The following is a 26,541-nucleotide window of genomic DNA, read 5'->3' on the forward strand; positions in this document are numbered from 1 at the left end:
TGTTCAGTTTGAAGGTTCAAACTAGACACGAAATATTTTCTCACAGACAACAAACCCAAACCCTTTGATACCAAGGGATTTACGCAGAAGCCGTTTGCACTGAGTTCTTTGGAAGACCAATCCCCTTTCCCAGCAGCCGCTTGCCAGGAGGGGGTGATGACTTTCCTGAGGGGACGGGATGTGGCCGCTGAGGGGACAAACCCCACGGTTTGTCCCGGCAGCTTCACCTACACGGCGCAGGTGGGTTACGTGCTGAGAACGGAGCCAAGCACACACCAGAGAGAGGCAAGGTAGATCAATCCTGCCGCCCGCCCTGAGGCGCCGCCCGCCCTGAGGCGCCGCCCGCCCTGAGGCGCCGCCCGCCCTGAGGCGCCGCCCGCCCTGAGGCGCCGCCCGCCCTGAGGCGCCGCCCGCCCTGAGGCGCCGCCCGCCCTGAGGCGCCGCCCGCCCTGAGGCGCCGCCCGCCCTGAGGCGCCGCCCGCCCTGAGGCGCCGCCCGCCCTGAGGCGCCGCCCGCCCTGAGGCGCCGCCCGCCCTGAGGCGCCGCCCGCCCTGAGGCGCCGCCCGCCCTGAGGCGCCGCCCGCCCTGAGGCGCCGCCCGCCCTGAGGCGCCGCCCGCCCTGAGGCGCCGCCCGCCCTGAGGCGCCGCCCGCCCTGAGGCGCCGCCCGCCCTGAGGCGCCGCCCGCCCTGAGGCGCCGCCCGCCCTGAGGCGCCGCGGCGCAGCCTCCCGCACTTCCCCACCCTTCCGCCCGGCGCCCGCAGTGGCGGTTGGGAGCACCGCCCCACCCTACCGGCTGCCGCTCGTCGCTTCCGGGCGCAGCTCGCGGAAGCCGCGGCCCCATGTGGCGCCGGCTGCGCTCCGCCCTCGGGATGCTCCGCGCGCCGCCCGCTGCGCCGCCGGCCATGGAGCGGGCCGTGGTGCGGTGCGTGCCCTCCGAGCCCAAGCTGAGCCTGCGGCTCGTGCTCCCCGACGGCAGCGCCAGGCACATGCAGCGGGACCAGGCGGAGCCGCTGGGCCGGGTGCTGGCCCGCATCGCCACCAACACCGCCAAGGGCCACGCCAAGGCGGCGAAGAAGAGCAAGAAGGCGCGGGCGGAGGGCGCCCCGTCGGACGAGGCGTCGGCGGAGGCGCCGGCCGTGCGGCTCTTCTCCCGCGATGGGGAGGCGGTGGCCGAAGAGGTGCCCAACGCGGCGGCCTGGCAGGACGGCGCCGTGCTGCACATCGGGGAGGCGCGGTACCGCGTGGAGCGCAACCGGCCCGCGCTCACCGAGCTCCGGCTGCCGCGCTCGTTGCTGGCCGGCTTCCCCGTGTGCCCCAAGGTGAGCGCCGAGTTCGCCGCGCCGCAGCACTGCCTCTTCCGCTGGTACCGCGAACAGCGGCCCGCGGCGGGCGGGGAGGCGGCGGCCGGCGATGGCCCGGCCTGGGTAGAGACGGCGGTCGACGAGCGCGTCTTCACCCCCTCCAACGCGCTGGTGGGGCTGCGGCTCAAGCTGCGGTGCACGCCCGGGGACGGGGCGCAGCGGTACGGGCCGCCCCGCGAAGTGGAGAGCAGCGGCCCCGTGGAGGCCGGGCCCGGCGCCTGCACCTTCGACTCCCGGCACCTCTACACCAGGAAGGTCTGCGGAGAGGGCTCCGTCCGCGCCGTCACCTACAACATCCTGGCCGACATCTACGCCCAGACAGAGTTCTCCCGCACCGTGCTCTACCCGTACTGCGCCCCGTACGCCCTGGAGCTCGACTACCGGCAGAACCTGCTCAAGAAGGAGCTGGCGGGCTACAGCGCCGACCTCATCTGCTTGCAAGAAGTGGATAAGTCCGTCTTCGTGGACAGCTTGGCTCCAGCCCTGGAAGCTTTTGGGCTCGAAGGGCTGTTCAAGATTAAGGAGAAGCAGCACGAAGGCCTGGCTACTTTCTACCGCAGGGACAAGTTCAGCCTCCTTAGCCAGCACGACATAGCTTTCAGTGAAGCCCTGCTCTCAGACCCAGTGCACAAGGAGTTGTGTGATAAGCTGGCCAAGTACCCCTTGGTGCAGGAGAAGGTGCTGCAGAGGTCATCTGTGCTGCAGGTACCAGCTTTTACATGCATTGTTTCTTCCTCTTACTGCTTCCAGGCAGGTGCAGCCAAGTTAGGTTTGAGTGTCAGATCACAGGAGAAAGGAGGTGGGAGAGTAACCATGTTAAACATCAAGAGAACAGTGGTATATTCTCTGTTAGCTAGATACAGCAGAAGAGCAACTTAGCTCCAAGAACAAAACATTGAGTCTTTACTGAACTGGATATATGGCATTACCAAAATTTGGTAAAAAAGGCAAAATTATTCACTTTCAGATGAAGACAGCAGTTGAGATTCGGGGCCCATGTTGGTGGTATCAGCTGCCAAGTTTTTCACTACTTACTCTCCTATGTTAGAATATGTATTTCATAAACTTTGTAGGTAAGTTCTAAATGAGATTCAGTTAATTCAGCTTACTTTAATAGTGCCACTTGTGACAGTAGGGAGAGAAATAAGGTTGGACAGGTTTGTGAGCTTGTTGATTCCAGGGGGTCTGCCAGCAGAGCTGTTGTGTAGGTACAACTGTGTAAACTCCAGGGATTTCAGAAACACTCATTGGTAAAAGCTTCCTATTCGTGGACTGAGTAGGAGTAACGAGCTCTCCTTGATAACTGAAATGGCCTCTAAATTTATGTTCAGTTTAACTGTGCAGTGCTTGCTAAAACCAGAGGTGGGAGAATAGAAAATAAAAGTAAAGAATGGTACAGCATTAGCAACATCTTATGGAAAAATACGGAATGGATAGAAGGGAAAAATAAGGCCAAACCAGACACTTATGGGCAAAAGAACATTTGTCAAATGCCTGGATGTGCTGGCTGATACCCAGACTTTATATAGAAGGTAAGTAGACTCAACTTAGGAGCTGTAATTAGTTATAAGCATCAGATTCTTTGAACCGGGTTGTCACAAAGACATAACCAAGCTATTGCATTTTTAAAAATGTGTAACCACTCTAGTTAAGCCTTACCACAAATTGCTTTTTTCTCTTGAAGGTTTCCGTTCTTCAGTCTACAAGTGATCCTTCCAGGACGATTTGTGTAGCTAATACCCACCTATACTGGCACCCAAAAGGTAATTTTTTCATATTCCTGTATGTAGGATAACCAGGTTTGTAAAGGTTTTTATCCTTCCCAGGGAGATTTCCCCCCATTCTTTTGAAGCTATAACCTTTTCTTCTGGAACTGAGGGTTTCCTGCTTTGCTTCTTATCTAGATGAATCAAAGCCAGGCTGCTAGGTCTGTTTATTTTCCTTAGAGCAAGATTGTTCTCGCCTCCCTGGGAGTCAGTAGAATACAGCTGAGAGCAAGGCAAGTCATGTTACACTCAATTCACCCAAAGAGTAGACCATAAAACACAGGCGGTGTCACGTGTGCTCATGGCTTCCCAGGCCTATTGTACCTGAGGTAGCTATTTGGGGTACTGCCAGGAGAGCAACCAGTTTGGGCTGCAGAAGCTTTTAGAAAAGATTCTCCTCTTTTAAATTTAGTTTTCTTATGGTTCTGTGTTTTTTTGGAATACTATTAGGATGGTTGCCATGACCTGGAAAGCTGCTGTAATATGGGAGTTGAAGGTTCAGGGTTTATGCATGTGCAAGTTTAAATGTACACATTGTCTGCCTCTCCAAAACTTTCATAGTCACAAACTTCAAAAGCTTCCTTATTTATGAAAACTATTCTAAAACATAGTGCACAGAAAATTTAAAACAAGATCACTGTTTTGGAGCTATACATGAAATGAGCAACTTGGGAAATTCCTCCACTGCTACTGTGAAGTATTTAAAGTAATACATTTTTATGTTCTTAGGTGGGCACATCCGTCTCATCCAAATTGCTGTAGCCTTGTCTCACATGAAGCACGTAACATGTGACTTGTATCCAAGTATACCAGTCATATTCTGTGGAGATTTTAATAGTACACCATCGTCTGGAACTTACAGTTTTATTAACAGTGGTAGCATTGCTGAAGATCATGAAGACTGGGTTTCAAATGGTGAAGAAGAAAAGTGCAATATGCCTCTAAGCCATCCTTTCAAACTGCTAAGTGCTTGTGGAGAACCTGCTTACACAAACTATGTTGGTGGGTTTCATGGGTGTCTGGACTACATTTTCATTGACAGGAATTCTCTAGAGGTTGAACAGGTCATTCCATTGCCAAGTCATGAAGAAGTAACAACCCATCAGGCTTTGCCAAGTGTTTCACATCCTTCTGATCATATAGCACTCATATGTGACTTAAAGTGGAAATAAAGTGCGTGGTGCTTTTGGGGTTTTTCAGACAAGAAATTTAATGCTGGGGAACGGAGGCTATGCCCTGCCTCCATGCTACTAAAAGGAAAGTCAGGATGATAACTGAAAAGTTCCTGTGTTTAATGGTTTTGCTAAATATTATCACACTGTTCAGAATATTTGCATGACTTTTCCCTTCCCTTTTTATATGCTAATAGCAGAAATATATTTAAAACGGGGTTTTGAAAATTGGATTATCATAAACATTTTTATTCGTGTTTTTAAAGGATTAAGAATTATTTTGTTAGAAAAAGGTACATAAATCTGAGTGTCCAAACTGAGCCCTGCTTAATTCGGAACCAAAAGCAGAACCTGAAAATAAAAGGATTTAGTTAATTCAACCTCAGTGTAATTACTGTCATGAGAAGACAATTTTTAAAAGCTAAGTTCAGAAATTCTCTTTTCCACTTACCGTGACTGTGGCCCAATTTTGTATTAATTGGTGTGAACAATGTACATGCACCTACTACCTTCTGGAAAGCTGTTCATGAAATTACCAGTGGGTAGGCTTTCTGTTCACAATCAACCATGTTAAATTCAAGGTTATAGTTGATTTGGAAGTGTTTTGCTTGCCCACTTCATGTTGGGTAGTGAGGGTAACTTTAGCACCTGGTAAAATTGGACTCCATCTACTTTGAACATCTGTTCCTTCTGTTGTTTAGTCATTGGCAATGAAAGAAATACTAAAGTTTAGGACAGCCAGTTCTGGATCGGAGGGAGGTCTTAACATCATCGTCAAGTAGGGGCAGATGCAGAATAGTTCATGTGGTGCATTAGCTGTCTGTGCCTAAATCTTTGAAGTGATTTGGAAACCTTTATCACAATTCAATTTTGTTGCTCTATTGCGTACAAAGGTGACCTGAATTTTTAGTAGAGTTTGTATCTGGTTTTTTTTTTTTCCTTCTAAAAAGAGTCTGGTCTTCCTTATTTTGTAGGAGATAACTTGGATGTGGGGAAGTGTATTTTATGCATACCTTCATTCGCTGAATGTGTTGAAGGGGTTTGAATTGTTTAACCAGCTTCTTTCCCTGCATCCATTAGTCCATATGGAAAACATGTCATTTCAAAACCATTTCACAGGATCTCCCTCTTTCACCAAATAAAATTCCCTTTTCAAGTGTCAGTGTTGTCAATTGATTATTTTTTTTTTTCCTAGTTACTGGTGTCTTTCATGGCAAAACAAGTCCACCCAGGCTGACAAAAACTATATACCTTGTCTTTGCACAACTGTTCACCTCCACTGCATTCTGGTGGGCTGTAGGTTATGGCTGGGATTCACTAAACTGTTTATATACTACTAAAAAGGGGCAGTTACTGATACATGGGGTATTGCTGAAAGTCATTGGTCCTGTCTCTTGCCATAATACCTGCTATACTGTGAAGGGTGATGCTTTGCAGAAGCTTGTGAACAGCTGCTCTTTAGCCTTTTCTATGTTATTTCCAGTAAAATTACTAATGTTTTTTGTTACTGGAGTATCCGAGCATCTAACAAATTGATGCAGTTAAACAACTGCACTGGTCAAGCCAACAGGCAGGTTTAGCCTCTGAGGTTGTACAAGGCTAAAGAGATAGAGGCCCATAAAACATGTCTTGACATGACGAGACGCCTCATGAACTGTCCAGAATTTTGTTACCTGCTGCACATAAACACACAGGTAAATGGAAATTGGCAAAAGGAATATTCCACTCACCACGAGTTTGTAAAATCCCATATTACGAAAGGTCTCATGTAAATGTCCTTTGCAAGTATCTTTTTTCAGCAACATGAGCAGTTAACCTTCCATCTTCTCATCCCAGCCTCTCTTGCCTGATCCTGCTCTGCTACATCTGAATTCTGCCTAGTTGTTCCTGCTTGTACCATACCAAGCTACAATAGAGAAGTGAGCCAGCTAAAAATACTGGGCCTTTAATTTTTTCAACTGTGTTCATAGTTTTAGTGGCTCTTCATAGCCTGAGCTTACTCACCATAAAGCCTCCTGTGGCCAAAGGGCAAGACCAGGCTTGGAAGCGGGAATAAAGGATCACTGCCTAGAGCAAAGCATTCACTGCTTAAGCAGATCTGCCACAAAACATAACACAAGATGTTCTTGAAAGAGTGTGCGTTTATTGTAACAGGCTTTGGCAGGCTTATATGTAAACCTTCAGATTTCAATTTTTGCTAAATCAGTGTTTTAGCCAAGACAAGGGCCTTTGGATAAAAAATGGGAGTAAAACTGGGAATGTGGCAATGGAAGTGGCAATGCATGATGTCAGATCATTGCAACGGAGCGATGGACAGTACTCACCCTGTAAAATTGGGCTCTAGATACTTTGGGTTGGTCCTTGATCAGTAACTGTTCTAAGTCTAATTAAAAAGTAAAGTGTAATTCAATTTTGCATATGAGTGGAAAGTGATGTCTGTACTCTTCTAGGCTACAAAGTTGATAATAGAAGTATCAATCATTCCTAAACTTCAGGATACAGGAGTGGGGAGAAAATCTTGCAAACAGAATGGAGGCCGTAAACCTCGTATCTGGGCAAAGACTCTTTACTTATTTAGCAAATGAGGGAAAGCTCACACCTAGAGATGTAACATTTGCAAGCATCCAACATCTAAAAGGGCAGAAAAATTAACTGGAAGATTTGTTCAAGAAGAAAAGCTAAGTGTTAGCACCTTGGAAACAACCGAAAATGACTACATTACAGCTGAGTCAGAGGCCGCCTACAATTTGCAAGGCCAACTAAATGCCACTGAGTAAAGCAGGCTGGTAGACTGGCAAGAGAAATGTCTCAGTCACTTAGAATAAATAGTAGGACTGCAATTGTTAAGCTTGTAAGTGAAGTTACGTTACTTACATAGGCTAACTGGGCTTCCTTAAAGTTTTAAAAAACATTATTTTCCTCTTCTTTAACTACGTATCCATTACAACTGGATTCCTTAGTCTTTCCAAAACCAACACATTAAACCCCTGTAACTTCTCCATAGTACCAGAAGATGGAGCTGCTCAGAGACCAGACTTGCCTGGCATTGTCTCCCTTCCAAGAAACAGCGGGTCCCCCTCACTCCCTGTGTTGGTACTCGGGTTGCAGCCTCTGTCTCCTTGCAGCCCAAGGGAAGCTGGCATCTGCAGGAAGCAAGCGTCAGGGAAAATTACTGGAACAGGCCCAGTAAAATTAGATTGCCCTTGCACACGGCAGATAATCCTTCACTATCTCCAGGGGCAAATGCAGCCCCATGAGCTAGTGCTGGAGATTCTCCAGTCAAAGCACCCCTCGTTCATTAGGAAAATGCAGCAGCAGCACAGGCTGACTGCCAAGAGCAGCACTGTGTCAGGAACTGGTTACACGTTTCTGCAGTGGGAATGCAGCACGAGGACCTGGGTTAGGAAAAAGTCACCATTCAAAATAACTCTGATTTATTTGGGGGGTGAAAAGCAACCATTAGGTACACCTCGGGCCCATATCCCCCATGCTCCCAAGCTACATTTATATCCATGTGAGGTAATATATGGTGCTTCCTATTAAAGTGATTTTTAGCTCCCATTTTAGCTCCCCTACACAGCTGGACCTTGCCCAGCCATTAATTCTTCCTCTCTACATCACCTCTAGAACCCAGATTTGTAGAAGCCCCATTAAGCTTGTCTCCCATTTTAGTTCATAAACCTAAACTCACCTGTGTTCCTCTTCCAGCAACTGGAACACTCCATATCCTTCACATCACAAAATTGGGCAAGCAGCTCTCTGAATCTTTTCATGTGCGTGTGGTTGCTTTTTGTTTTGGTTTCTGTTTGTTGTGTCAGCATGGCCAATAAAAGAAAAAACACTCATTCTTCAGTGCTTTGCTCTCTGTACTTAAGCTGGCGGTTTGATACACTGAAATACTCTTGTATATAAATATGACTACACTGACCGCCCAGTGCAGTAGGACTTACCCGTTGTTTGAATACAGGAGCTGGTGCTACACAAGGGAAAAATTCCAGCTACTGTAACTCAGGATTTCCCATCATTACAGTAGAACGAGGAACAAATTTTTAGCAGTCTTGCGCCTGTCTGAGATTTTGAACTTCTAAGGCAACAGCTCAGTTCAGGTATCTGACTTCTGATAAGGAAATGACAAATAAAGTTAGTATCTGAACTCTTAATAGACATGAGAACATTGGACCTTCATGAGAATTTCCTCTGTGTCTGGAGAGCAGGGCTGTATTATACGTTGCTACTGATATGCAACATATATACAGGTCACTGTTACTGCTTTAGCCAGAAAACATCAATTTTAAAGATTGCCATAAAAAAACCCAAACAAACAAGTACTTTTACCTATCCACGATGTCTTAAATGACAGTCAGTGCCTTTAAAGTAGAAGAGTTGCACTGTGTTCGGGTGAGAAGACCAACGTACAAATTATCATTTTGGTCAGTTCAAGAAAGCGTCACTGCCACAACCAACGACTTTCCTGACAGATAGCCACATTAATGGACTAGGATAAAGGATTTCAGCACTGCATGTGGCCCTGGTGCTATGAGAGATAAGGCAGCATAATAAAAAAAGGCATCAGGACTATGTTTGTTCTCGTACAAGCAGACAAGCAGTAGCTGCAGAAGCGGCACCAACTCCAAAGGAAAAAGAAACCCACCAAGATTCCACCTCACAGCAACATCCAGTAAGAACAGGAATAATGAACTGCTTCATGTTTGTTGTCTGAAGACAGGGCAGCTTTCTAACCCCGTGCACTAACCCCAGGGAGCGCTGCTTAGAATCCAGAACACTTAATCTAGAGTGTACCTTGAAAATGTTGACTTGAGAAGAGCTGATGAGAATATAACAACCCGAGTGAACAACCCAAGTGAAAGTTATTCACTTCTGTCAATTGTGACATTATTCCACAGATCAAGTGTTTTGTCCCTTTCACAGCTTATTACTATCGCGGATAAACTGCATAACAGAGACCCTGCTTCCAAGATTACAACCTTACAGGGGCAGCTAGTACAGACAGTATTAAGATGCAAGTATTGTTTTAGTAACAGAGGTCAAGTGTGATCTTGACTGTTTACAGGAAGATTGAAGCAGTTGCTCCAGTTCCTCTCTATGCTCTGATTAACACCACAGCGAGTACTCAATTACACCCAATAATTTTATTGACTTTGTGTTACTACACTTCAGTATCAGCTGTAGCCTTAACCCCTCATGAAGACTCAGGACCCAGTGAGGCTCAAGATCTTTACTACTTTCTGACTCTGGGAAAATACTCATTTTACAGCAGAACTACAACCTATTAGCACACAAAGCCAGGCACAGGGACTGTGAAATACCAACTTCTGTACACATGCTGTAACTCAAAAATGTAGTGGCTAAACAAAGCTCACCTAAACACAAGTATTTAATTACTTAAAAGCATTTCAAATAATTAAATGAATGAAATCTTAATCTCTACCAAAGAGAATGTTTCCTTCAAGCTACCAGGCCTAATTTGTTTCTGACTATCTGCTTTTTTATTTAAAGTCTACCTCTCACTTCTTCCTGGGAAGAGGAGATGGTGTTCCATTTGTCACAAGCATTGTTTCCTTTTAACCTACTGGGACTACCAATACAATCTGTTACGAACAAGCTGCCTCTTCTGAACAAAGTGTTCTTTTTAAGGTTTATTTCAAGGAACTGCATTGCTAGAAATATGCATATTAACAGCTACTGATCCAATGCATGGATGTATCAACTTTGGTTAATATGTAATCAGCAATTCATTAGAGTGCAAGCAAAACCCTACTCCCCTTGCACTGTCTCCTGGGTTTCTGTTACATACTAAGAGAGTTAACAACTGTATCAACAACTGTGGAATTTTCTCTGGTTAGCTGTGTTCACAGTAACAGTACTTCCTAGAAACTTAAACTTGTCACAGCAGAAGCTGCCTTGGAAGATGCTCTTAACTTAAACTGGCTTGAGCTCACCAGACCTTATCACTGGGATTCCTCATAGCAAGGATAACAAGAACTGGGCTAAAACAGATGCTTAGGGTGAAACTGCCATGTAACCACACTTTGGGTTCCTAAAGACCTGCAACCCATAGAACAGAGTATTTCAGTTGAACGATTGAGCCAGATTTGCATCCATACAGCAAGGCAGGCAATAGAAAAACAGATACTAAAATATCCATTAGTAGCAGCCTCAAAAACCAATGTTAATTTTGGTCTTTTGGACTACAGAGGGGGCAGAAATATGAAAGCAGACAGCAGCAGTTGCATAGAGCTGATTTTTTGGGGTGACTATGACCATTAATAGAATATTAGCTAAATTCCTGTACCAGTGTTCAAGTTAGCTTCCCAGTGAGCCACCACCAGAATGTGTGAGTCTCCTGCTAGAACCCACGACGGTTTTGCAATGTAGATACAACTACAGAACAGACATGCATGCTTTCCAGGCAGTTGGTATTTGTTTTATTACAATTTTTGTAACTGTTAGTATTTTCATATCTGGACATCTTAAAAAGAACTTTAGATTTACAACTTCAAAAGACACAGAATTCTATGCCTTGCTGACAGCTACTCTACTGCACTGTATACAACTTTGTTGCCTACTTTCCATGTCCCACTCTACATAGCTCTGAACACAAGAAAATCTGAGACTGATGTTCACATTCAAGCTGCAGGAAAGCTCAGTATACGGAAAAAGTGTAAGTGACAACTTACAGTTCAATCATTTCAGGAATCAAGAAAAGCATACACAGAACTATACATTTTATCATTTTATTAGGAATAATTCCAAGTGGGTTATGAAGAAACTAATCCATTGAGTTTGATGAATTTCCAAAATTTCTTTATGAAGATATGTTCACCAACAAACAGTAAAACTTCAGCAGAACTATTATACACTGGGCAAAAATAGTCAGGCTGATACCAAAAAGCAACATGCAACATAAAAAAAGATACAATATAAAGGAAGACAATCTGCTGAATATTAAAAACAACCTCAACATGAGCTCTTCGCAACCAGCACAGAACTATTCTACCCATCAAATCCAATTCACACAAAGGCAAGTTGGGCTGACAGAACCCAAGGATTAATAAAATGTTCCTCAGTGCAGTAGATTGGTATAGTGTTTTAGAGCATTTCCTTGGCTGGAACAAGCAATATTAGGAATTCTTTTTGGCAAGGGAGAGAAATAAATACATACGGAATGCTACATTTTGAAATCAGCAGACTGTCTGAGGAATGAAACAGGGCATCAGTAAACTAAAAGTAGCAGGGAGGAAAAAAAATTAAAACATTAATTTATTGGGGCTCAAAAGAGTATTTGAAACAGATCTTAAAGATGTCACAATAACTATATTCAGGCATGTAGGCTAACAAGGGGAATAAAATCAGAAGATACACTTTTTCCAAGTTAAGGAGATTTTTACCCAAGCATATTGCTACCTTTGCAACATGTAGCTCGGTAAACAATAATTGGCAACAAAATAAGTTGAAACGCTGTAATATCCTGCCCAAATATCAGTTCCAGATACTGTAATAACCAAGATGCAAACTAATTTTGTTGTAACAAGCCTAGACCACTTATATCAAACATGTCCCTGGTGAAAGTCATCCAGTTTGAGTTAGCGTTTTGAGAGTTCATTTGACAGCCAGTCAAGTCCCTCATACAGACCAGTTCCTTGTGTAGCACAGGTAGCCTGGACGTACCACTGTTAATGCAGAACACAAACAAAAATTCAATTTAATACTGACAAACTGCAAGCTAAGTTATCACAGCATGTGACACTCACACACACACACACTCAAATAGTGTTCTTTGTGCCAGAAGTAGAGTCAATACTGAACAGATGGTATTTTTAAAAATGTTGAGAAGTATATATAAAATAGATGGGGTTCAGGCATTATCCAGAAACTCAGTGTTGGCCTACCAAATGCTAGAACACCATTTAGGGCATCAAGAAACAAATACAGAACCTGCATTTAGTTTATATACTTAAAACTGGTTTGTTGTTTTTGAAAGACTGCTTTCTATTTCAGCAAACGGACATGAAATTATATAAATGACCAGACCTCTACAACATCTTCTATGGCTATCATCTTAGTGTGTCAACACACAGCGACATTAGGGGAGTATTACAGAAGTCTACATGGTTTATGTGAAGCAACCCTGTGTCTTGAGGCTTGTGCAGATGGAATCTAACAATTCAGAAGCTACTTAATTTCCTCCCATCTTTGTAGTGGCGAGAATGCACAATGCATTTTCTCCTCCAGAACAACAAACACTGAGAAATAGAAAAGGCCACCACCTGCTTTGTCAAACATTTCAGTGACAGACTGGAAAATCTGTATTTTTTTCCAGGAAAAGGTGAGAGATGAAACACTTGCAATAACTGTACACACTGGATTGTGCTCCTAAATCCCTTGTTTTGAACAAGGACCGTAAACTACTAACTACAGAGTTTTACAGCAAGTATGTGCATCTTTCTACAGAAAGGTGAAAACCTCCCTTTCATTTAGAGGAAAACTTACGTTTCTAATACATAATAAAAGAAGACAAGAGTTCATCAACCAGGAAGTTTAGCACTTACAGTTCTGTTACGCAGAGACTGAAGACCTAGTTTATCTGTCATTTCACTGATTGCCATGGCATTTGGCAGATCCTGCTTGTTCGCAAACAGAAGCAGCACAGCATCTCGCAGCTCGTCCTCCTGAAGCTACAGAAAAAAATGGTCGTTATTACATTACCTCAGTTGAGTATTTCAGTTGCTTCAACAGTCACTAAAGAAACCTAAATCCTGATTTAAGGGTTATAAATTTTCAATCTTGCTTCTGAAGTCACTAGCAAGTACTGAGTGAAATTTAACTAGCACCCAACAGAACTTCAAGTAAAGAAATATTCTTTCAATAAGAAGTTTCAATTTATGGGCACTTTGCTGCTGAACTTCTTCACACCCATTTGTTTTTCCAAAATTCTTGATCTGCTGCATTTCTATTAAGGTTTTATGAAGAAAAGTTCTGACACACTAGTAGTTCTCGAGCTACAATTCTCTACACAGTTGCAGTTACCACTCAGCACACTTACGTGAACCAGAATTACCTGATGGATACAATATGCACTTTACAAACTCTCTAAAATTTCCAAGTCCTACATGCCTTAGGGAAGCTGACAAACATCCAAAACTATGCCAAAGAGTATAATCTTATTTCAGAAGGCATTGATATTTACCATTTTCTGCAGCTCTTCTGCTGCTTCCTGGATTCTCTCTCTGTCATTGCTGTCTACCACAAAAATGAGGCCCTGTAAGAAGTTATGCAGGTTTGAAAAAAATCAGTGTAAACATTTACATATTTACTATTTACAGTATTATTTAAAACAAAAAACACCCTCAAATTGAATCCCGTGATCATCTCCTCTCTTACATAAGTAAATTTGACAGAAATTTCTGTTTAAGCAATGCACAATGTCTGTCTAAACAACTAAATAATAACTTTCAACTGTAAAAAATCTTCTAAAGGCCTTCTAAATGAAAAAAAGTTTAAAACCACAAATGCTGGTTTATGGATTAGTGTGGGACTCATTAGTCTGAAAACGTTACATTTTCCCATTCTAAGAAAAGCAAAGCATCTTTTAAAAATATTTAGTAATGGGGTCGAATAAGGAACCGAAATTAACTATTACTGTATTCACAGCAGCACTTTGCTGGCTCCTTTTTGTCAACCCAGACTTCTCCAATTTTCTGCACCAATCACATGCATTAGGCTGCACAGAAGTTTCTTGGAAACAATTTTAGACTCAACACACAAAACCCCTCAACACCACCACCCCAAAACCAAGAAACAAAACCCCACCAGATACTCCCCGTCCCCCCACCAAAACCCCATGCACTACCAAAGCTTCCTGATACTAATAAGCAACTTACCTTACTACTTGTGAGCCAAAGAACCACATTTATGTCACCAAAAATGTCAGCAGTCACATCAATATGAAGCTGACACTTTCTAATCAACCAGTAACAAGATATTTTATGGTAATTTTTGATACTCAGCATGCTAAATACACTGATAGAGCAAGCAAGAGCTGTGTATTTTAAGGATGATTATTAAAAGAAAAGTATGTAGAAGGGTGTTTAAGCAATAAAGTTTTTAATGTATAAGCTAATGCCAGCTCAAAGAAATTGAAGCATGGATACAGCAAAGACCAAGAGTTCCTCACAAACAAACCAGTGGCTCCGGCCCATTACAGAACACTGGTAGATCCTAAGTAGATCTACAGAACACTAGGTAGATCCTAGTTTATCTATTGCCATCTCCAAACTCTTACCTGTGTGTTTTGGAAATAATGCCTCCAAAGAGGTCTAATTTTGTCTTGACCACCAACATCCCAAACTGTGAAACAAATGTTTTTGTATTCTACCGTTTCCACATTGAAACCTAAAAATAAAAGAGTTAAATCATTATAAATAGTTAATACTAGTGTTAAAATGTAATTCTAACCATGTTAAAGATATCTCCTTCCTAAGTTACGCTTCTCCCAAGTGTATATAACATGGCTTATCAAAACTGAATTGTTGGATCAAGAAAAAATTGACTCAAGGGGGAGAAAAAAAAATTAACTACTTAAATCCAAGTACACCACCTTTGGTTCAGCAAATCTTTCAGCCACAAACTGTAAAGATCATGGTGTTTGGGGGAAGTACTGCTACTTAACTGGTTCCTGTACTCCTGAGCGTTGGTCACTGGCCACTGTCAGACACAGGATTCTGGTCTAGATATATCTTTGGTCTGACACAGTTATTATGGCAGTACCAGAAAGCCCGCGTTTATCCCAATTCTTATACTAACAGCAAAGATCACAAATGCCTACACTCTTCAGAAACCCATCCCTCCAACACAAATTTAAAGTAACAAGAATGAAGACATGACAATTGGTTATCTTACCAATAGTGGGAATTGTGGTGACAATTTCTCCTAGTTTCAGTTTATAAAGAATAGTTGTCTTGCCAGCAGCATCCAAACCAACTAGAACAAACAGAAAATGTGATTTAGTTCAGAACATGAACTACAACCTGATGAATTAAAGATGTGCCATTTTATGTACAGAGCATTAGGGTTTTTTTTCCTGAGAAGAAACAGCTTTTTAAACACCCCGAGTCACTGCTGATATACTACCGTGTGTTTCTCCCCTTCTGCTCTACCCGGCACTGACAGAGAGAACAAGCAATGAAGAAAACAAGCTCAGTAACACACTTCCATCCTCAACTTGCAGGCTCACAAGTTTCTAGTCATCTTCTTTAGTATTTCTGTTACTTAACTTTTATCATTCACTTTGAAAGTTTCTTCTGTGTACATCAGGACGGTTTCAAATGCTGAGCAACAATCTAAAGTTAGCACACAGTGTCTTACTGATCACACACTTGCTGCTTCGCACTCAAGCTGGGGAGAAGGTCTCACAACCTTCGACTGAGGCCAGTTTCACAGGCACCTGAACCAACAGGAGCTGCACTATCAATGGAAGACATTTCAGCCTCCCCCTTCCAGTCTCCTGTCCCTTTGCTAAAACATTTATTTTGCACTGACAGAAACACACACATCAGGGAACTCTGTTCTCCCTCTGCATATACCATAAGGGCTGTAAATCTTCAGGACATCACTTCCATTCATTAAGACCTATTAGGATGCTTTCATTAGGAGTCTCCACTTTTGATCTTTATAGGCAGCCTTCTGCACTGAAATTTGCTCTTCTGTTTCTACAACAAAACGTAAACTTGCTGGGTTTCAATGTAAGTTATGTGGTAAATATGTGATCCTTAAAAAAATTCAATTCGTTGTGTTAGAATCCAATGCCTAGCACATACGCACCTAAATAAACAGGAGGTACTGAACACTTACCACAGCAACAGTTTGAATAAAATGTCTATTTGTGAAACTTGAAACGGTCAAAATTTTGCCAAAACAAAAATAACTCCCATCAAAGAATTAATTAAATAATGCTTGGACAAGAAACCAAACGTTATCCTTGGTTGATAACATTAAGTGTTGCAAGTTAATTTCCTACTTGGTGACTGCAATGTATTAAGCTGTAAGTGGTTTGATGACTTGACTATTAATAATACAACTGTTTCCTTAGCACTGCAATAAAATGGAATTCAAAATTACCTACTTACTCAGAATGAAACCAAACTCTTAAAAAGCCTCCTCCTTCTCAAGACAAAAACTGCTGTGACAGCAAACTAATTAGAATAACTATCTATAATTGTCCTATATTCTGAAAGCGTCAACAGGATGCCAATGCAGTTTCTTTGATATTACCATAGAATCATAGAACCAACTAGGTTGGGAAAGACCTTTAAGATCATCAAGTCCAACCACTACCCCAGGACCGCTAAGACCACCACTAAACCATATCACTGAGGGCCTCATCTATGAGTTGGTCTAATTGTTAATATCATGAAATAAGAGAGGGGAAAAAAACCCCAAACCTCTACCATCAAAACCAAAGCTCTTTGAGTGGTAATAAACTCCCAAAATGCTCAAATGAAAATGTAAGTTTTAAGTTTGCTGTTGTCTCGGTGTTGGTCTCTTTTAGAACCAAACACAAACATGAACAAAAAACAAGACACGGTGCAGCAGATGTTTCACAAGAGCTTGCAAATCATGAAACTTGTAAATGTTGGCATTTTCCCTACATCAATGAAGTGTCAGGTAGCCTTAGAAAACCCTTCAAGCGACCTCCAAAACCCTCAAATACTCCACGTACACTAAGAAACAATGTTTTCAATAGCACAATGCTTGAAGCCCAACACTATCCTCACACAGCTCAGCTTCAAGTGGGGATTTGTGGGCTGCCTCGATCTTTACAAGACAATATAACGTATGTACATGATATATAAGTGATAGTTTTTCAGTAAATTAGCATTAAGATTGTTTAGTGAATCACAAATTAAAGCTACACTTACTCACGAACTCTTCTCCCACCCCCCAAAACCCAAGCCAGTTATCAGCAGAACAAACACTGACAAGATTTGTTAAAATTAGCAACGAAAGAAAGATGGCATTACCTACACAAATGGTTCTAGTGTGTTCAGGGGTTATACTGAAGATACAGACAAAAGCTAATCTCATTTCAAAGAATATACACAAGGTGTCAAGAACCATTTGAAGATATGAAGAATCAGAGTTAAGAAATTACAAACTAGTCAAGAATTTTAAGCTATTTGCTAAATTTAAGAAATCACTGCCCCAGTTATCCATGTGCTCTTGAACCAGGACCCACTGGCACCTCCACTGTGTTGGCAGAAGACTACCTCAGCTACAAAAGCACAAAGCCCAAAGACTTCGCTTAAATCCACTCTTAGCCACAATTCTGATTAAGCTGTCGGACTTTGCACTGAGGGAGGCTGAGTTATAGATACGGGCTTTCTTCTCCTGACTCCACACTTGAGACGGCAGCTTTTAACTGAGCGAAGGCAGCTTCTGCAAATCACTATGACCATATTTGCAAAACCTGCCTTCTTTAGCCAAATTGCAAACGTTAGGAAGTCTAAGCAAGCAATTGCCATCAAGAGCATAACCTCCATTAATACTTCTCACCAGAATTTTCCATTTACCACCCTTTTAAGAACAAGAAATTTCTTTGCAATTGAAGCAAATCGCATTTAATCTTTTTAGCTGCTAGGAACTGTAACTATTGCTTTTAGTGGTCCAAAAATAAACTCATGTTTACATTTGCACTGGAACACTAAATATAAATCTATGAGCTACTTTCATGTCAGAAAGCTGAAGCTTATTTAACTATCAAGATTAAAACCTAAGTTTTAAGTGCCCAAATAATGTAAAGTACATTTCTGATTCTACATTTTCACTCTAATTCTACTGCCTGACTGACCACTGCCAAGTCCGAGGTGTAAGAATCTCAATGTAAGGTCTGGTGCTCAGCAGCTATACCACAAAGCAGTAAGATTACAGTAAAGTGCAAATGGGAAGCACAGACTCACACTTGCAGCCATTTATCTTTAAACCAAGTCAAACATCCTCTTCCTCCAGCTGAAGAAAAAAAGAGTATCTAGAATGCTTTCATCTGCTGTTAAACCATTGTGGTTCTAAGCCCTTTTCTACTCTTAAGAGTGCTTTATTCACAGCCTGTCAGTCGTGTTTCTAAATCTCAAGCTTGTAGTTCACTTGTCCCTGGGACACCACCCCTGTGACCACATGGCATTCCCCATTTACCAACTTCCGACTTTGATCATGGCTGGCTGAGTATCGAGCTGCCTCAGTTATCACAGCACAGAACTTCATACGAACTACAGAGAATTTACTTTTTAAATAGAACCCCCCTCAAGACCAAGACTTTGGTTGTCAGATTGAGATTTCCAAAGTTTACTACAGAAGACAGCGTTTTGGTACTTCCAAAATGAGTGTGTCCCATGATGAGAAAAGGGGGGGGAATGGGGGAAGCAAGCAAGCTTCTATGGTATTTAATGGATTCATGTCATTCATGTTACAATCAAAAGCTAGCTTAAAAACCATAAAATTAACAAAACCCAATTTACTGCAGGTTTGTATTCCTTAATTTTTCTCTTACCTTTATACCAGTTCTCTCAAAACTTGTCCAATTGATCCTTTATATATTATTCCTCTTTCAAGTTTCAATTGGGTAAGTCTTTGGGGGACACAAAGGGGTGATTCTCAACACAGCTTCTCGACAGCACACACACAAAAAACCCCAACAGCACCCAAACCAACAGGGGTTAAAAATGAAAACCAAGTAAAAAGCAGCTAAAGTGGTTTTGTGCTGTACAGTGACACAATTCCCAAAGAATCTCACCTTTTTCCCCCAATGCATTTAACAATTACATCTGTATTTGAAGCTCCTGAGTAGCATTTGCAGAACTACAATTTAGAACACTAAATTATGATACTGAAAGGTACACAATGAAACAGTAACTTCTTTATTAAGCACAAGAAACTGTAAGTGAAGAATTTTCCAGACAGGTACATGTACAGTTAGGACCCAGTTTTTCCACTCTAATGCCCTGGGGTTGCCTAGTCCAACTTGAAGTCATTCAATCCTACCCTACAGTTACTTCTTTTCCCTTGAGTTACTTCCATCTATAAAGACGGCACAGGAATTATTTTACACGCAGTTCCTCAGAATGTTAACTCAGTATTTCTGAAAAATACTTAATTTGTACAAGAGCATTTTTTTAAAGACAGAATTTCAGTAACTCTATACCACTAAATGTCTACCTTTTACAACAAATGTAGTTTGGGAATATAAAGGACAGTGTGTCAGGTTTGCTGTTGGTAATGGTACCTGATGAGAAATACTCAAATTCTGCACAACTCAATAACACAAAGTCTGGCTTAAGAGCGAAATTAATTCTATTTTATCTGGAATTCTGCAGAAACAGAAGAAAGCTGTGAAAGGGAATTTTCAATTATAAATTAACCATCTGTTCATTACCAACTCATCCATATACTATTTCCCCTAAATATTTCTCCATAAACACCCTACCCCATAAAGTTACTTCACTGGCACAGTACATGCAAAAACTTACATGCCTCAAGTTGTACAGCTCAGTTTCAAACCATAAACTGAAACTTACCACCTTGAGGAAAAGTTTAATTCAGCCCCTGCATTCATTCAGACATCTCTCCTCAAAGTGCTGGTATATAATGTAAAATACCACAAAGAACTTTTTTCCACTTTACAGGTACAAACTAATTATGTCATGTCCAATATAACACATTCTGCTTCTAAACATGCAGTTTAGGCCCTATGCTACACTCTCACGACAATATAGCAGAAGTTTTACCCTGTTACAGTACAGAACAAATCTGCTGCAGTCCCATGCTCTGATCCAGCCCTGTATTTTAGTATAATGCCTTAAAAATTGTATTTAAGAAAAGCATTTGAACCAACGGCTACAAAGCACAGCTCCCTAACTCGCATCTAACCTAAATTTGAACTGATACCCCACCAGTGAAGAAATGAAAGCCTTGCAAGCTCTTTTGATCTGTATGATGTTACTTTCCATTTTCATTATTTTGCGAATGAAACAGAACTACAAATAGCAGAGATGCTATCTCATCCTACCGGCAAGCTCATCTGAAGATCTGACTTCATTCATTTAAGAGTTATATGAAGAGTCTGGCTGCTAGGGAGACAGTCAAATCGCTTCCTTGAAACCAACAGATGTACCAAGTTGTCTCAAAGACAAAAATTACTCGGGTTATTTTGAAATGGATGAGAGTCTCTAATTTCAACCAGAGAAGATAAAATAAAAATTACTGTGCATGCAATAAAGAGCTCTGTCATCACAAAATGTGCAAAACTGTAATTAAAAAAAGCTACATTATTGTGTCTGCTGGGCATACCCGGGCAGCGCTAAGATGAGCAGTGTGCCAAGAAGTTCCACTGTTAGGAGCCAGTCCCTTTACTGCCTATATTGAAAGGAGCACTCCATATAATTTCTTAGGATAAGCTACTTCAGTCAATGGCCCCAAATCAAGTTCCACGCACTTTGGTGACAGAATCTGAGAAAAATTTGGGGGTTAGGACCTGTTTGTACCTAACGCTGGCGGGGGAGGGCAGGTGGGTGGAAGAAGGCAGGGCAGAGCTGCAGTGGAGGAGGAAATACCAGATGCAGTATGTGCTCGCTCTAACCTTTTGAACCACAACCTTAAAGTGAGAATCTTCAAGAGCCACCGGCTTCAACTCTTACACGGTCTGTGCCAAGAGAACCAGAATGTAATTCCAAATAAATAATTATGGGCAGACAGTAAAACTATGCGCTGGAAGAGCTACGGGTCTTTGTGGGTTTGTGCACGATTTACAGGAGAATTAAAGTGCATAGATGCTGTACCAAAACGTCCTTTCACAAGAGTCAGAGATACAGACACCGCCGTTACCGAAACCCGGCCATTATAAGGTAATTCCTGAAGCTCGTGGCGTTAAACACGCCGGGCTTTGTCACATCCTGCTCGAGGAGCCGCACTGCTCGGGCAGGAGCCGGCAGCACGGCCGCGGTCCCGCCCGGCTCCCCGTAAGGGGCTCCCTCCTCCTCCTCCTCCTCCTCCGACCGGCCGATCCGCCGCGGCGGGCGGGCACCGGCTTCACCTCCTGCAATTTGATCTTTGTTCTACGTTCTGCTCCCGGCGCAAGCGGAAACGCAGGTGCAGGGCGCAGGGGCTGCAGGGGCTGAGGCTGCCCGCACGCCCCCCGCGGCAGCGGGCTCCGGCACTGCCCGGCGGTGGGACCGCGGCGCGGGCGGGGGCAGAAAACGGGAACACGACGGAGAAGGAAGAGCCGATATATCCCGATCCACTCCCCTGCCCCCACTGCCCCTTCTCTCCCCTCCGCTCCTTCGCTTCCCAACCGCCCCACGGGCCCTACGGAACGGGGACAGAGCGCTGTCCCGTCCCCCCCGGCCCTCAGCCCGCACCCCCCACACCGGCCTCCCCTCCCCCATCGCCAGCGAGACGCGGCCGTGCAGGAGCGGGCGGGCCCGGCCGCGCAGGGTGCGCCGGCTGCAGCGCCAGGGCTGCGGGGGACCGCTGCCGCCCCTTACCCATGAGGATGCGCATCTGCTTCTTGCCGAAGAGGCGTGAGAAGAGCGAGGAGATGGTGAGGCCCATGGCGGCTCCGGCGCGGGGCTGGGCGGCGGCACAGGCAGCAGGAGGGAGGGAAGGAGGGAGGGAGCGCGGCCCGGCTCCCGTCTGCACTCGCGGATCCCTCCGCGGGCGAGGAGGCTGCGGCGGCGCCGACTGAGAGAGCGCAGCGGCAGGGACGGGAGCGGCAGCCGCGGCTCTGCGACCGGGAGCCTCGCTCGCTCTCTGCCACGTCACGCTCGCCACGGCCGCCCCGGCTCCAACGCGGACAGGATCACGTCACGCTCGCCACATCCCCCGGCCGCGGCACCGCCCCTCGCCGCGCGGCCGCGGCGCCCAACGGCGGCGGGGACTGCAGCTCCCGGCAGCCGCCGCGCCCCGCCCCGCCCGCACAGCGCTGCCGCCCGCGCACGCCGGGGGATGGAGCCGAGCGCCTCGGCCCCGCCCCGCCGCGGGTCCCGGCCGCCACAGGCAAGGCGCTGCGCGGCGGGACGGGAAATGTAGCGCGGAGGGAGCCCCCCAGCTCCAGGGGCCGAGGCGCAGGCCCAGCGGCCCCGCCCCGCTCCCCTGAACCCCAGCGCAGCTCCGGGTCCCGCTGCGCTCCGGCTGAGGCAGGGCGGGCGGCGGCCCCCCTCCCGCAGGGCCGAGGGACGGCTGAGAGCACGAGAGAAGTAGGGGGGCTCAGAGTGAAACGAATCCTCAGAGACCCCCCACATACACCCTGGTAGCAACAGAGCCAGATAATGAAAGAATCAAACCACCCCAACCCCAGACAGCTCTGTCACAGGAACACCGATCACCACAGGATCTTCTGCTCACATTGTTTCTATGCTCTGCAGCATCAAGGCCAACCCCAGTGTGATCCTGGCACCAAACAACCACACGGCTTCTCAGCCAGGAAGCAGATAGAGGGAAGTAATACAGGAATACAACTGAAACAAGCCCTGGTTTATTAGAAACGCACCATTTCTGGAGAGGCGTGTTTGATTTCATAACCAGCTGTAGCAGCTCCTTTCACAGTTATTGTAAGAAGCTCATAGTATGGTGATAATTAAATCAGGGCAACATATGATGAGCTGGGTTTAATGCTTAAGTGACTGAGCTCCCACTCCCGAGGGAACATTCGTTCAATCAAAAGCCCTAAAACTCTTCAATCCTCATTAGAAACTGTGCCAGTACACAAGAGCGAACATTTCTTCAAACAGAAGCTATTTATCCTCCATTAAAGAAAAATGTCTTTAATGGTCTTAATAAAGAGAGAGTCCTGAACCAAATCCTAACAGTAGGCTGCTACTCAGTGAGACTCGGGCTGTTCCTCTCTTACATGTCATGTTGAAAGTCTAACTCAAGTTTTACATTATGTTCTTCTGTTTCAAATTAAAAGTTACATTTTAATATAACTTTTAAATAAGTCATGTTTTATCTTAATCTAGTTAGCGCCTAAGATGTTAGTATGATCCTCATCCACTATTAGATATCAATTTCCTGATAGTTTTAAGGAGTCCAGTTCTAAGTTTCCAATACTTACCTATTTTCTATTCAGAGCACTCAGTATTTACACTTTTTTTTGACCAGGAAAGTTAAGCTTCCCTGAACTTAGCTGAGATAAAGTGTACTACAAAATATGTGAAGGACTCTTTTTGAAGTAAGTAACTTTCTAAGACCTCCAAGTTGGCACGGTCTCACTATAGCTAGGTCATGAATAGATACCTTTGATTATTTCAGTTGTTTGAGTACAATCTAACAAACATTTGCTTTAGAAGTATTCAACACGAACACAAGTGGCTGCTCTGTATAATCATACATAACTATTATTCACAACATACTTTTGATTCATTGTCCTCTATTCCTATCATGGGTGTTGCCACCATTCCAGGACTAGCTGCACCTCTTCCATATTTTACTGAACTTTATCTCATCTTTTGGTTCTTGGCATTATTTTTACACTGTTTAAAATAAATAGTGATGTCCCAAAGCTTATGCATGTCCAGTTTACTGTCCTAAATGAGGCAGTCTTAACTTCTTCTGACGACCCAGTTGGGGCCCTTTACTAAATACTTTAGCATTCCTTTACTGAACAGCTGCTCTCCCTTTTCTAGGACCCCTTCTAATCATCCAGGTATTCTCTCACTTAGGGTCTTTTTCCTGGCTTGGTCTAAACGATGTGTGTGTGCATACATATAGATTCTAATTCTGTTTAAGCACCTAGTTCTTTAGGGATTTAAATGAACACCAACTCCATTAAAAGAAACCCGAATCGAGCTTTGCTTGCAGTATACTTCCCACTACCATGTTTCTCAAGGGCCTCTCAGATGTGTACAGGAAATAGACTGAAGATTAGATAAATTCTGCTTGGAAACCAGTCCCTGCCACTTGCTTTCTTGAGAGTCCTGCAGCTCTATCATACTACAACCATGATGCATGATCCAACTTTACCACCACCTCATCACAGCAGGTATTTCTGATCACCGAAAGGGTGAAGCTTCTTCAAGACAAACTATGCAGCAGCCTCTACAAGGTTCTCAACAGCTTTGCTTACACAGAAGAGGGGAAAATCAACCAACCCACACCCAGCATCCAAGTCACGTAACTTCCAAAGAAAAACATAAAAATCAAACCCTTTATTTTCTTTTACAAAAATACATATTTGCAGTCATGTGATAGTTACCATAGTTACCAGTTCACATGGTTCCAAGAAACTACACAGTGCTCCAGGTTAAATATTTAAGATAATTTAGTATAAGAATGGCCACTTAGCTGATTTATGGATTAGAAATGCTATTTATCAGGGTGTGCAAAAAAAAATCCGCAAGTTAGAAATTAATGCTGAAGTGGTGTAGTTGAAGTAAAATAATAGAAACATTAAACTTTTGGTCATGAGTAATTGTATACAAACCATAACAGTATTAAAATACATCATTTTCATAAAAATACCGTTGTGACACTTTATATCTAAATAAGATATTTTTAGAAAGATGGTATGAAATATTTATCATACAAAAGCATATTTTTATAGCAGGATTATGTCATAAGCTTTTAAAAATTCTATCCAAGCACTTAAAAGCTGAGTTGTTTGGTTTTTGTGTAACTGTGATCCACTTGTCATATAAAGCGTATGCTATGTGTACACAGCATTAACTTGATTCTTCTTGAAACTGGTCAAAGTACAACACTGCATGTGGAGCAGCTGAGTTCTCATATACTACTGAAACTTGTTCAAGAAGAGGAACATCACATTCTTGTTGCTTAATACTCAAGAGGACAATATCCTTTATGCATGTCTGCTATATGCATATACTGACAATTCCATGCTACAAACTTTTCATGCCACAGTTTGACCTTTCCATAGGCTCTTTTCAGCTGAAGCCAGCACCTCCTCCCTCCAGCCCCATTACCTCCTCAAACACCCTAAGTAAATAAAAAAATAAAGGAATAACAGGAGCTGACAGCTGTGATCTCCAACTGAAACAGATTTTGTATCAGCTACCTCTACTGAAATCACTGATTTTACAATCCATACTAGAACACCACTGGGTTTATTTCCTGTGATGAATACTGCATGCTTACATTTACACTAGTGATCCACTTTAAATCCTGGATGTCAGCAGTTTAAAACCACCAATTAGTTTACAATTACTTTATATTTAAGGCATGTAAGAGCACTCTATAAATGACTGTGAATGGAAGAGAATTCTCTTCAGGAAATGTCAGCTGCCTTCTCTTCTTGAAAGATGCTAAATTAATGTTTTTGGAAAGATGGTTAAGAAGGAGGAAGGAAGAATGTTAAGAACGGATCTGATTATTTCACATGTCCCTGAAACAGTTTGGAGAGCAATGATTTACTAGTAAAATACCTCAATTATAATGTATTTTGACCAAGACACATGGTGATAAGTCCATGTCAGTTGGACTTATCACTAGACGAAAACTAAAAGAAGAAAAAAAAAGTAATCAGATACTACATCAACAGGACAGTACAGGATCAATATTGCTTACCCCTGAGTTACCAGGATTGGGTATAGCAGCACCAATTGGAAAACATACTGCAATGCCAGCACTGCACTGTGGTCCTAGACTGTGGTAGGGTTTCATATGCCCACAGATTTTTCTTTAAGAGCACTTATTTCAGACATTATTAGACACAGGAATTCTTTTAGTTGCATTGGTATTTAAGTGGAAAAACCAGTGAAAATAGTATAGTGGGCTATACGATTAGAACAGTCCACTTGTAGTGTTAATATACTATTTAGAGCTGTGTTCCCAACTTGGTAAGCCACTGTCTTCTGTGGAACTACATTTGCCTTCTGTTTTCTGCACAAAAGAGTCTAGTAGAAATCATGTTGTGCCAGTTTTGAGCAAGATGTCCTGTAAGTCATCTGGAAGTGCCAGTATAATGTCATTGATGTGTGTTTGCAGCTTTTTCAGTGTGTCAGTTTTCACAGGAAGATGTTCTCTGTCAGCCTGCAACTGCAAACGTACATAAAACATGATTTCTACTAAAAATGTAATTTTACCTTAAGATACACCAGAGTGATATATTAGCACATCTGCAAAATTAATTCCTCACTTGCTGACCGAGTAGGAATTTGGACAATAGCAGGTTTCCTCAACAGCCACACAGCAGCATGAGCTAACACTGATTTGGACTT

The 26,541-nt window shown here is 43.3% G+C and overlaps 4 protein-coding genes across 8 annotated transcripts in view; 1 reads left to right on the forward strand and 3 right to left on the reverse strand.

Moving 5' to 3' along the window:
- DNAH12 (dynein axonemal heavy chain 12) overlaps window positions 1-349 on the reverse strand; it is a 71,806-nt gene extending 71,457 nt beyond the window's left edge. Inside the window, exon 1 of one of the 2 annotated variants that reach the window (XM_030500842.1) lies at window positions 72-349. The gene's annotated coding sequence lies outside the window, so the exon portion shown is untranslated. The remainder of the gene's footprint in view (window positions 1-71) is intronic. The other variant, XM_030500840.2, reaches the window with a different exon arrangement.
- Window positions 350-776: 427 nt separating this feature from the next.
- On the forward strand, window positions 777-6,077 carry PDE12 (phosphodiesterase 12). Its single transcript, XM_030502360.2, has 3 exons — window positions 777-2,067; window positions 3,047-3,125; window positions 3,858-6,077. Exons 1-3 carry the CDS (start codon window positions 841-843, stop codon window positions 4,298-4,300), a joined length of 1,749 nt encoding a protein of 582 aa, XP_030358220.1. The 5' UTR covers window positions 777-840; the 3' UTR covers window positions 4,301-6,077.
- A 4,650-nt stretch (window positions 6,078-10,727) lies between these two features.
- On the reverse strand, window positions 10,728-22,345 carry ARF4 (ADP ribosylation factor 4). Its single transcript, XM_030502361.1, has 6 exons — window positions 21,853-22,345; window positions 15,221-15,301; window positions 14,604-14,713; window positions 13,509-13,580; window positions 12,871-12,996; window positions 10,728-11,991 (listed from the first exon to the last, which is right to left on the reverse strand). The coding sequence occupies exons 1-6, from the start codon at window positions 21,917-21,919 to the stop codon at window positions 11,905-11,907; spliced, it is 543 nt and encodes a 180-aa protein (XP_030358221.1). The 5' UTR covers window positions 21,920-22,345; the 3' UTR covers window positions 10,728-11,904.
- A 2,146-nt stretch (window positions 22,346-24,491) lies between these two features.
- Window positions 24,492-26,541, reverse strand: part of DENND6A (DENN domain containing 6A) — a 30,022-nt gene continuing 27,972 nt past the window's right edge. For all 4 annotated transcript variants that reach the window (XR_003993884.1, XM_030502364.1, XM_030502363.1 and 1 more), the window contains one exon: window positions 24,492-26,359. Coding sequence is in view for 3 of the 4 variants with exons in the window: in XM_030502364.1 (XP_030358224.1) it covers window positions 26,228-26,359 (132 nt within the window). In the remaining variant the exon portion in view is untranslated. The remainder of the gene's footprint in view (window positions 26,360-26,541) is intronic.

This window comes from Strigops habroptila, chromosome 11 (assembly GCF_004027225.2).
Source record: "Strigops habroptila isolate Jane chromosome 11, bStrHab1.2.pri, whole genome shotgun sequence".
Taxonomy (NCBI): Eukaryota; Metazoa; Chordata; class Aves; order Psittaciformes; family Psittacidae; genus Strigops; species Strigops habroptila.

What these genes read in the sequence shown, in the direction of transcription:
- PDE12 (XM_030502360.2), top strand. Translation starts at nt 841, where the DNA reads ATGTGGCGCCGGCTGCGCTCCGCCCTCGGGATGCTCCGCGCGCCGCCC. An exon ending in AGAGGTCATCTGTGCTGCAG is followed by an intron (nt 2,068 to 3,046) that starts GTACCAGCTTTT and finishes TTTCTCTTGAAG; the next exon opens with GTTTCCGTTCTTCAGTCTAC. An exon ending in CCTATACTGGCACCCAAAAG is followed by an intron (nt 3,126 to 3,857) that starts GTAATTTTTTCA and finishes TTATGTTCTTAG; the next exon opens with GTGGGCACATCCGTCTCATC.
- ARF4 (XM_030502361.1), bottom strand. Translation starts at nt 21,919, where the DNA reads ATGGGCCTCACCATCTCCTCGCTCTTCTCACGCCTCTTCGGCAAGAAG. An exon ending in CACCACAATTCCCACTATTG is followed by an intron (nt 14,714 to 15,220) that starts GTAAGATAACCA and finishes TTTTATTTTTAG; the next exon opens with GTTTCAATGTGGAAACGGTA. An exon ending in CAGAAGAGCTGCAGAAAATG is followed by an intron (nt 12,997 to 13,508) that starts GTAAATATCAAT and finishes TTTTTTCTGTAG; the next exon opens with CTTCAGGAGGACGAGCTGCG.